This window comes from Cupressus sempervirens, chromosome 3 (assembly GCF_028749045.1).
Source record: "Cupressus sempervirens isolate cs-2001-9-10 chromosome 3, ASM2874904v1, whole genome shotgun sequence".
NCBI classification, from domain to species: Eukaryota; Viridiplantae; Streptophyta; class Pinopsida; order Cupressales; family Cupressaceae; genus Cupressus; species Cupressus sempervirens.
This window is the reverse complement of record NC_143120.1, coordinates 925,826,649-925,838,861: the sequence shown is the minus strand read 5'-3', so window position 1 is coordinate 925,838,861 and position 12,213 is coordinate 925,826,649. Positions and strand designations below refer to the sequence as shown.

The following is a 12,213-nucleotide window of genomic DNA, read 5'->3' as shown; positions in this document are numbered from 1 at the left end:
ATATGTACACACAAAATCAATTATTTTCTTACCGCCAACAAATAGTCACTCTGTAAGTCCACCTCAAATGCTCGTGGATGATTGAAATGTCCCTTTTCTGATTTTGTATGATATTTCCAACCTTTAATCAGATCTTTAAGATCAAACAACTGATATCACAAAGATCCACCAAATTTCTTAAGAAACCCCAAATTGGGTATGTCGAAAATAGTGCCAAAAAGCTTCACAGCTTCACCTGTTATTAATAAATCTGAAAGTAGAAATTTTTACAGAAATTTGAGCAGCATAACATCCTATAAAATGTCATTTCCAGATCTATATAGCCTTTACAAAACAGCTCACAAATGTAGGACAAAAACTATGCTCATCGGGCTCCCGAAATTAACACAAAAATGCCCGAAAACACCACAAAAACACTAATAAACTATCTCAGAAGTTTAATCACGTCCCAATACATATATTCAGCTCTATTTTAACAGCTTAAAGTCTGAAATACAGCAGCAACCAAAACTGATATGAAATGCTCAACTGAAAACACCAAACTCATGCAAAAAACCACACCCAAAAACCCACAAATCTACACTGTTCAGCACAAAGGCAAACTCTGTATGAGCATGCACATGGAATGGCTTCAAACTCCTGTCCTTAGCCTTCCTAAAAACTTGCAAACTCCAATTCTTGGGTCTCCCTGGAAACCTGCAAACTCCCGTTCTTGGGTCTCCTTCTCCACAGGTTTGGCAGCCTCTGAAGAATAACAAAGAATGAGCAAAAATCAAGTTCTGGAATCCCCCAAAATGCCTCCAAAACCCCTTTAAAAAGGGCATAACTGTAACTCACGTCCAAGAGAGGTTAATGAAACATATTTTAATAATAAATTTCATTTATTAGTCCAACGATTTCCAAAGATTAACCCCCTTTTTTTGAAACTTCACTTTCTTGGGCCTACCTGCCTTAACAAAGATTATTATTTTTTAATTATTTGAAAAGGGGACATGACAAGTCCTCCCCTCCCAAACATTGCTTGTCCTCAAGCAATGGCTGAACAACAAACCAATCAATCCACCTGGATCCCAAATGTAGTCATGAACTATACTACTACCAATTAACACAGGCTCCTGCAATATCCTCTGCAATATGACCAAGAGGAATCCATAATCAAACTGACAATTATAGCTCAACCAAACTCCAAAATCACAACTTCCACAGTCAGAAACCCACGAGAGACAAACTCTTAGAACATCAAAACCCAAGTAAAGTGGACTACCAACATAGTAAATACCATAAATGCATTCCATTGGCCTATATGGAATGTACAATCCAACTCTGCAACAATGGTGAATGCTCTCAAATAAAACTATACCAAGTATGGAGAATCCACACACTGTACAACTCCTGCAATCAACACAACTCTACAAATCACCGACCACTATCTCATAACCATAACTCCCATGCACTACTGATGGTGAAAATACATTACAAGATAAAGAGTAAGAAATGGAATCCAAACCAAATTTTCCTGCCATCAACTCCTCAACACAAGGATCAATTGCTAACTGATGTACATACCCTGCTAAAGCATCACTCCAAAACTCCTGCTCTAAGTCATGTATTATCAAGCTATCAACTGTAAGACCTATCGCCATGTCATGCCCATCACAACTCTCATCCCAAGGCATCAAACTATTCCATAACTGATGATAAGCACTAGGAACCAAAGTACATCTCTGTATCATAATCTCATCAACGTGGTCATCAAAGGTAAATTGATGAGCGTACCTCACAGTGTAATGCCGATAGAATGCGCCAATCTCAGTCAGTGGCTCAGACTGTAATCCAGATGAAACTAACTGCAATTGATCATTAACCATGTTGGAACTGACTACTACCTTTGAAGATATCACCAAGGGAGTAGTATTACTAGCAGGAACCATGCCAACTGTCGACTCACCAACATCACACATGCTCTTTGATACATCTCTAGTCTCTGTGCCATCAATACTAGAGGCCACCACCATGTCAGGCATACAACAATCTGCTACAAAACCCAACTCAACTGAACCTAACTCTAGTGGGAATGAACTTGATATGCCAATGTTAGTATCAAGGATGGATGCATCCCCATCTCCACTGTCTCTGACAATCTCGGCCATGGACATCCTCAGATCACCAAACACCATAGCTTGTGACTGTATAGAATCAGGTAAAGACTGTAGCCGCTCTAACTCCATTCTCACCTTAGCTAAATGAAATTGTGACTCCTTGAAAGCCAACTGTGTACTCTCAAGAATCTTAGAAGTCACCTCAAGCTGCTCAGTAAGCTCACTCATCTCATCTTCCTTGGCCAACAATGCATCATATGCTGTACTACCCCACTCCATAAGATAATCTCTATGAGCTACCAACTGCATATAATTCTGTCTCAAAATCCGAATAGCCTCCCATAAAGAGTGGATCTCTATCAAGGAAAGATAACTACCTTCCTGCTCATCACTAGTAGGAGAACCCCATCCATAAACTGCTAACAACTGACGAGCAGCATCAAAATGCTGGCAAGTGATAGCAATGTCTCGGTCACTAACTCTTAACTGATTAGACACATGATGGCACTGGCTTGACTGTCTCCTACAAACCTCCTCTGATGCACTGTCTAAAGGAGTATTGTCAAAGTCACTAGTCTCTAGAGTATTACAATCCATACCCTGTGAATCAAATCTAAAGCTCATATCAACATACGGAGTATCAAAAACATTAGCACTGTTGTCCAACTCCTCTGTACCCAAGGAAACTAAGTCTTCAAAACTACCCACTACATCCTCCTGGATGTCATCACTACCAATATGATCCTGGGACTCATCTGTACACACTGCAAAATATGAAATATCATCAACACATTCCAGCAAGTATGGTCGACTGGATATATGAACAAAGCCCAACACCGATATATAAAAACTAATACCAACATCAGATAAGCTCCTGGCACAAGAAAAGACAACACCATGCAATCTGCTAATCAAATCCATGATAGCACCCAAACAATCACTGCTGCCAAAAAGTGTTAAAGATTTCCAGTCAACTGAATCCCAAATGCCAATATAACAATCTCGAGTCCATATCCGTAAACTATAATCAGCTGGTAACTCAAGAAAAATCCTCACTTGAGTAATATGACCAGTACCAACTAACTCCACATACCTATCATGATGAGATAATGTAGTGACAATACTGTCTTCACTCACCTTCAGCTGGCGGGATAAATCGTGTGAAGTACTACTAGCCTCAACCTCATGTGACGAAGCATCTAACTGTGCCTGGTACTCTCTCTCAGAAAAGTCATGAATGCTCAATGTCTTCTCATCTACACCAGGTATCTCACCATCATGCAGAACAACATCCTCATAATCCTCATCTAAACCCACTACACTGTAGTCACTGCCTGTTGTAACTATATCATCCTGAATACCTGTGGCATCACCCTTTGACGACCTGTAAACAATTGTCTCAATTTGAGTATCAAGTTGACCATTACTATCAATCTGTGTAATATCCTTTCCCACCACCTCCTGTGGAAGAGTAGAATCTGAGACCTCTACCTGGCTATCAGCTAGTTTCTCAAACTCCTCATGCAAGTTCTTGGGAATTGTGTCATCTGTCCTATTAGAAAATTTGCGAAATAGAAATCCAGTCAACTTATCCACCTTAGCTGGGTCAGATAACATGTCATTCATTATACGGTGGTGCTCAACCAACTGTTTAGACATGTCATGGCTTATTTTCATAAGTTTATCTTGAATGTCTAAATAACCATCCTTTCTACTATTTTGACTCTGGCTATCAATTGTCCAAGATCGTTTCCTATGAGACTCTGTACTATACCTGTCCATTCTGGATAAAGTAGAGTGTAACCCCAATAGGATATAACTTCTTCAAACACCAAGAACTAACATGCAAATGATTAGAAGTAGCATGCAACCATAGATTTGGACATGCAACTGATTAGAAGCAACATGCAACCACCAAATTATGACATGCAAGATCTGGGTAGTTGTCAAAACTGACATGCAAACTTCTACAACCACCAAATTCACCAAGAACTAACATGCAAATGATTAGAAGTAGCATGAAACCATAGATTTGGACATGCAACTAATTAGAAGCAACATGCAACCACCAAATTATGACATGCAAGATTTGGGTAGTTCTCAAAACTAAAATGCAAGATCTAGGTAGTTGTCAAAACTGACCTGCAAACTTCTACAAACCCTCAGGCTGGCAAGATCATGGCTCTGATACCACTGAAATGTCCCTTTTCTAATTTTTGTATGATATTTTCAACCTTTAATCAGATCTTTAAGATCAAACAACTGATATCACAAAGATCCACCAAATTTCTTAAGAAACCCCAAATCGGGTATGTCGAAAATAGTGCCAAAAAGCTTCACAGCTTCACCTGTTATTAATAAATCTGAAAGTAGAAATTTTTACAGAAATTTGAGTAGCATAACGGCCTATAAAATGTCATTTCCAGATCTATATAGCCTTTACAAAATAGCTCACAAATGTAGGACAAAAACTATGCTCATCGGGCTCCCGAAATTAACACAAAAATGCCCGGAAACACCACAAAAACACTAATAAACTATCTCAGAAGTTTAATCACGTCCCAATACATATATTCAGCTCTATTTTAACAGCTTAAAGTCTGAAATACAGCAGCAACCAAAACTGATATGAAATGCTCAACTGAAAACACCAAACTCATGCAAAAAACCACACCCAAAAACCTCAGCACAAAGGCAAACTCTGTATGAGCATGCACATGGAATGGCTTCAAACTCCCGTCCTTAGCCTTCCTGGAAACTTGCAAACTCCCGTTCTTGGGTCTCCCTGGAAACCTGCAAACTCCCGGTCTTGGGTCTCCTTCTCCACAGGTTTGGCAGCCTCTGAAGAATAACAAAGAATGAGCAAAAATCATGTTCTAGAATCCCCCAAAATGCCTCCAAAACCCCTTTAAAAAGGGCATAACTGTAACTCATGTCCAAGAGAGGTTAATGAAACATATTTTAATAATAATTTTCATTTATTAGTCCAACGGTTTCCAAAGATTAACCCCCTTTTTCCGAAACTTCACTTTCTTGGGTCTGCCTGCCTTAACAAAGATTATTATTTTTTAATTATTTGAAAAGGGGACATGACAATGATCAGGCGTGACAAGACCCTACAATAATTCAATAAATATAATCACTTATAAATAACATTAGAAATTTTGAGATTAACTATTATAAACAACAACTAAAACGAAAAAAATTCTTGCATACCTTCGTCAGTGGCTGTGAGCTAGCCACAGTTGTGGCCACTCCACTATCAATAGACTGTCGCAGATGAGGAGGTGTGTCCGAAATCATGAGCTGCATGTCATACAATACACGTTATATTTAACATGAAACATGGAATAAATATAATCAAATGAATTAAATTAACATGAAACAACTGTACCTGTGTGAAGCTCGTATGATGTCTCTGCTTTGCGTCTGTGGTAAAGGTTGAGGGTCCTGTGGAGAACTGATGCACATGCATAATTTTTTTTGTCAATCCTTAATATGATTACGTAATAAATATATGTATTAATTAAAATGATTAAATTGATACATACCTCAAGACTCGTCGAAGGGACAAAAAATGGGCTTGGAGGATCGTTGCTAGGCCCAACAACACTTTGACCCTAAATTTTGAACAATGTCAATAAATGCTAATTAATTAATCATTCACTACACATATGAAATGTGATCAAATTAGTAATTTACCTATGTGTCAATGCCAAATGTCTCGTTCAAGAACTGATTGGTGAGAACCCCATCATCCTCACCATCTCCGGCATGAGTGCCAAATGTACATAGGGATCCGCATGAAGTGCACATGTGACCACGATGCATAGAAGGCTCCCCCTCAACTAATGGGCTCGTGGAATGGATGAGGGTCTGCGTCAAAGCATTAATGGTCGCTAGAGTGCTGGCCTCTGCATGTTCCTTCACAACTGAAGGAATAATCGCATGCTCATGTTGTGGATGGACCACAGGTGCCCTAACTACATTAGGGTCACAACATGCTCCTGGCCTCTCAAATGATGACCCCCCACCTCTACCCTAGGAGTCTAACATATCAAAATAATTGGGAATCTCCCCAAGGACAAACTCACAATATAATTTCTTCAAGAAATACATGGGGTCCTCATGATTGTTGCAAGGAGGGGCATCAAAAACCATCCACCATCTATCCCAAAAATTATTTCTAATAGCATCGTGTATGCACCAATGGATGGGAATCATTTAGTACCCTCTCTAATAGTATTTTGCTCATCGAATTTTCTAAATAATGCACATATACTACCTTTTGGTGCTTTTTTTTTTTAACATCTTCATATGACAATTTATTTGCATAAAATCTTTTTTGGTCATCCCTCTTAGCCCGCCAAATATCTAACTGACCACTAACTGAGGCTATCTGAGTGTTAATGGATTCAAGGGATGATGCCAATTGAGCCCTCATTGGATTGGTTTGTCCGAATTCTTTCAACCGAGCAATGAGTCTTTCTAATTCAGTTTTGCCTCTCTCTATTTCATTTATTATATTTTCTTGTGTGCCTGGCGAAGGTCTTGCAATTGGTTTGGGTTGTGGAATTTGTTGTTCTTCTTGAGGAGGGTTTTGATTTTGAGGTTCTTGAGGGTTTTGATTTTGAGGTTCTTGAGGGTATTGTGAATTTTTCAGTTGATTATGGACATTTCCTAATAAAAAATCAATTGAAATCCAACTAAATAAACAAATCTAAATGAAATTTGTAAAAACCCTACAAAACAATATCAAAAACCAATAAAAAAATATGGAAAACATATTAAACAATGCAAAGTTAAGTTTATATAACTTACCTCGTCATCGTGGGTGTGCTCGTTGTCTTGGATTTCATTAGTGAGGAGGCATTTTGGCAAATGGTGGTGAAATTTCGTTGTCAAACCTGCGCACGCGCTGTTGGAGAGCCAAAAAACAAGATGAAAATGATGGGTTGCAGGTCTGCAGCCCATCATATAACTTTTTTGTCATCAGAATAGCGCGTACACACTATGGCTTGGGTCACCCAACCCATAACGCATACGCGCTATTGAAAATTAGAAAAAAAAAAAAAAAATTGTCATCTTTTTGGCACCACAACTCAGTGCATATGCGCTATATCCATATGCATATATACATGTACATGATATGTATATAACATATATATATATATATATATATATATATATATATATATATATACACACACACACACATGTGCATACACACACACACACACATATATATATATGCATGTATACACATGGTATATATATGCATGATATATATACATACATATACATGATATATATACATATATAAAATGAAACTAAAAACATATAAAATGAAACTAAAATCATTTAAAATGGGTACAAAAAGGGGAAAATCATACCTTTTTCAATGTTTGATAATTTCGGATGCCCCTCTCTATGTTGCGCTTCCGATCAAAACTCTTTATTTGTAGCCTCACTATCGAAAATGACATGTGGTGTCGTAATGAAATTATTTACATTCTAGTTTTTATTAGTTTTGATTGAAACTAGTAATCCCAAGACCAGGGTTAACAAACCTTGGTCGGGCTTGGTAGTTTCGATTGGAACTGCATTGAAAGTTTTGGTCGAAACTAGCTATGTAGTTTCGATCGAAACTACATAGTACGAATACTTTTGATCTAGAAACTTGTAATTTTTTAGTTTCAATAGAAACTAAATAGTTTTTATCGAAACTAATAAATGAAAAATTTGTAATTGCATGATTTCAAAGGAGTTTCTTTCTCCAAAAAAGTGTAACCCATTGTTGTGGGTTCACCCTAGGTCAGCCTAAGTGTTATATAAGGGTGTAGTTTTTCATCCTAAGCATAATTAGGTATATATAGGAGGATGTGAATCTTATTTCAGGATCATATTGTAAAGTGTGTTCTTATTGGAGATATTTGGAGGTTACCCCCTCGAAGTGGCCTATTATTCTAAGTTATTATCAAGTATTTGTAGAATAATTCATATTATTATCTTCCATTGTGCAAGTTATTTCATTAGACACACACACAGCTATTGATTCTATATATCTAGGTTATATATTTTGTATAGGAAATAATATGTAGAAGGATAGATGATTATAATGAGAGATAAGGAGCGGCAAGAGAGAGAGGTATAAGGTGAAAATATTGCGTGAGATAAAAATAGATCAAGAAACATAGGGAGAGATAGTCTGTCGATAGGTGGATCAAAATCAAATATCAAAGTGGGGGTATGAAAGGAGATATAATGAGGGAGAGAAATAGAAAGAGGAAACAAGGGAGAGAATGTGAGAGAATGATAAAGATGCATGGGGTGGTAAATGGATAGATAGATAGATAGAGTAATCAAAGAGCAATAGAGTTACAACTAGGATATAGAAAAGAGAATAAAAAGCTAAAGAGGGGTAAGATGGATGGAGATAGGGAGGGAGAAAGGAGTATATATGTGCATGAAGAAGAAAGATATAAAGATGGCGGTAGGAAAGTAGACAAGGAGAGTTTATGAATAATTATTCAAGGACATCGTCAAAAGTATATAATACTATCGGCTTAACCCTTGCAAACTTCAAAAGTGCAAACTTGCTAGTTTTAATTTTTTCCATTTAATTGTAGAGAAAAAAGCTCAAACTTAGAAAAAGAGCATGTTGATCCCAAGCATATGTGAATCATTAGTTTACTGAAAGTTTTCCAAATTAAAGTTTTAATATACTTACTTTTAGATGTGTCAATTTCCATTAATTATGTGAAATTCCTCCTTCGTTATTTACCATAATAAAATATAACATAGAAATATATAATTTAGTTTTAAAACATCAACAAGTTTCCCATGTGTCTTGTTGAGGTTTGCTAATATATTTCATATTTTTCTAGATTTGTTTAGTAGGTTATTTTGTTGCATTGTATGAACATAAGAAAAGCCTCAAGACAGGTAAGTTAAAAAAAAATATCATTAGCATTGAATAATATATTCAAATAGTAAGACACAAACATTGTACTGGATTGAGTTTACATTTTTCAATGCAATTTGTAGTATGTTTCCAAAAAGTTTATTTTTTACATATATTCATGAAATCATTGTTCTACCATCATACCATTGTAGTATTGACTTTTAACATCACAAAGATGATCATTTTATAAAGGTGGTCTTACATTAATAAATTTATATTATCTTATCTTACAACTATATACCATTCACTTTTTACATCACAATGATATAGAATTGTATTTTTTACAATGAATTTATCATGCCAATGCAAATTGACAGTTGTGATATGCATATAGATAGTTGAATTTTTTTGAAGCATTCTATTGGAGAAAGTTGCTTCTAAATAAACATTTTTGAGAAATGGGCAAAGATATACGCCTAGAGAAAGAATAAATAATTAGTAATTGATAGTAATTGAATACACAAAAATATATTGTATGGCATGTTCATCACATAAATCAAGTTGAAGAAACCCTTAAAGAAGATAATGGTTTTGAATGGGAGATGGATAGCAAATAAATATACAAATGAATGAGTTAGAGTTGTCTCAAATAGATTTGTCCTATTAGTGTACCCCTTGCACCTCCTCTCAATGTAAATGCTAGTATATTGTCTATTTTGTGTGGCTCGCTTGCCACTAACATCTCCAATAAAATAGATATAAAATTATTATTTAATATATAATTAAAATTATAAATTCATTGTTTTGTAAATTTCAAAGAATTATTATTCAGCTATTGTGTCGGCTGCATAGCCAATTCACAATGATAAGTCGGTCTTTATGAATGCGCGGCCAAGTGTTTATAAATACTAACTCAACCAGAATAAACTCATTTTAACCCTTCTATTTCTCACATCTGCAACTACTCTGTCCTCCACTGGAAGGTTTGCAGATTTGCTGTTTGTTCAACAATGGCGAGACTGTCGAGGAAGAAAATGGAGGAGTGTGAAGTAGCTGATGAGCTCCGCTGCAGAAGAACAGACAGCAAAAGATGGCGATGTCCGGAACCCCGTGTGGAGGGAAGAGGGTACTGCCCTTACCATCTTCACATGATCAGAGAAAGCTACTACAAGCGCAAGAGCAAGAACAAGAACAATTTGTCTTCCAATGTCGTGGATCTGGGTTTTCCCCCGTTTTCGTCCTTGCAGGGGAAATCAACTCAAGTGGCTTTGGATTTCAGCCTTCCCGCCCAAATATATGATGAAAAAGACCTCTCTGCGTTTCTGAACATGGATTCATGGAATCGGGATCTTAGCCCTGCAGAAAAACAGAGCCTCCTCTGTTTTCTGCCCAAAGGGGAACAATCTGAGGGTTTGGTGGAATCTCTGCTGAATGGTCACATTCTCAGATTTGGTATCGACCCTGCTAAGAAATGGGGGAACAGGGTTTGTAATGGCGAGCTTCATCAGGAGGCTCTGCTTCGGAACGAGGAGGAATCGAAGGCCTTGCAGTCTCAGTTCTACAGGGATCTAATTGTCTTCAATCGCAGGTCCATTTCTGAGGCCCAAGAGCTCAAGAGGCTTTGCTTGGATGTTTGCCACTCTGATGAGAGAAAGTTTCGGAAGCAGCTCAGAAAGATGAGGAAAAGAGAACGAAAGCACTTGAGAAATCGAAGAACAGAGACACAAAGCGGTGAGGATTTGATTGCTGTTGGCGCTGGCTAATTGGGGAAACTTTTTTTCAGTGGGGGAGCGGTGTTAAATTACGTTTTATGCTCTACAATCTCTTCAAATTTCTTGTTTTTGAACCTAATTCTTCACTTTTCTAAGAGGTTTTACTGTAATTCGCATGTTGTGCATTGGGAATTTCTAATGCTTTTCAGTACATGAATCAAAGAAAGATATGATAAATCCTTTGATATACAACTAACCGTTGATCTGATCTATGAATTCTATGCGTTTGCTAAACCTGTAAACATAAGTGTGGACTACTGTAAACTCCACACAAGTTTTGAAAATCGGCCTATAATTTAATGGGAATTTTTCTCGGCGGGCAATTTCTGGTATTTGATTTTGACTGGTGCAGCGATAAACTCTAGGGGCTTACTGGAGGTTTAAAAAATTGTCTGGTGTTTATCAACTTACAAATATAACATTGTTGCCCGGTTATAAAATTGTTTTAAGCTTCAGTTAATTTTTGAAACTTGCCTGGTTTTAAGCCTCAATTGGTCATTTTATCTTTGAATTTTTGTGAGTCTCTAAACTTCCATGTCCCCGGCTCATTACCAACTCCGCACAGCACTTAAAATTTTTAAAATCTGACTTCTGAACCTTAGGTTATTGCAGGTTAATGGAGAGACCCAAAATACGTGTTTTCAAGTCTATCATTAACCATTAACCTTTCAAAAGGTTAATGATAACTCCCAAAAACACGTTTTTCTTAACCATTAACCTCTCAAAAGGTTAATGATAACGTCCAAAAACACGTTTTTCTTAACCTCTCAAAAGGTTAATGATAGCTTCCAAAAATATGTATTTGTTAACCTCTTTGAGACAGTTATTAACCTGTTTGAAAATTTCTCTAACCTATTTGAAATTTATCCATGAGAAGTTGGATATGTGAATGGCTTGAAATGAAACAAAGAGAATAATTTGTCTCATGAGCTGAAGCAAAATAAGAAAGAAATTAAATAAGCATGCAGAAAGCGAGGAGAATAAAGAAGATAAATGTATGGCATTACCAAAGAGAAGAGGTCTCTTATCTGCTACCCTATTGCACAAAGCAAAAAGAATATCATTCCAATGCATAGTGGCAGATATGACTATGATGTTGTTATTGACATGAGAGATCAGCCTGTGACACCATTTGGGAGAATCTTTAGGAGATGGGATACGATTATCTATAGCACGATTTTCTTGAAGAATGAAGTGGATGAAGACGTTCTAAGGGTAGAGTTCACCAATGCCATCTTGATCAATTCTAGGTTCTGCAACATGTTGGTCAGAGATGAAAGGAGGAAAAAGTTTTGGCACAAAACAGAGATAGACATTGAAAAACACATTACACTTTCTGAATTGTCCCTTGAAGAAGCAAAAGATGTGAGCTATTTGAACAGATTCCTTGCTAATCTCGTCTTGAAGTGTCCACTATGGGATGTTCACGCATTTCGAA

General features: G+C 36.9%; 1 protein-coding gene across 1 annotated transcript; it reads left to right on the top strand.

The window, feature by feature from the left end:
- The first annotated feature begins 9,953 nt into the window (after positions 1-9,953).
- LOC149569778 (uncharacterized) lies at positions 9,954-10,985 on the top strand. The gene has a single exon (XM_089817794.1). The coding sequence runs from the start codon at positions 10,014-10,016 to the stop codon at positions 10,764-10,766; it is 753 nt and encodes a 250-aa protein (XP_089673920.1). The 5' UTR covers positions 9,954-10,013; the 3' UTR covers positions 10,767-10,985.
- The last annotated feature ends 1,228 nt before the right edge of the window (positions 10,986-12,213 follow it).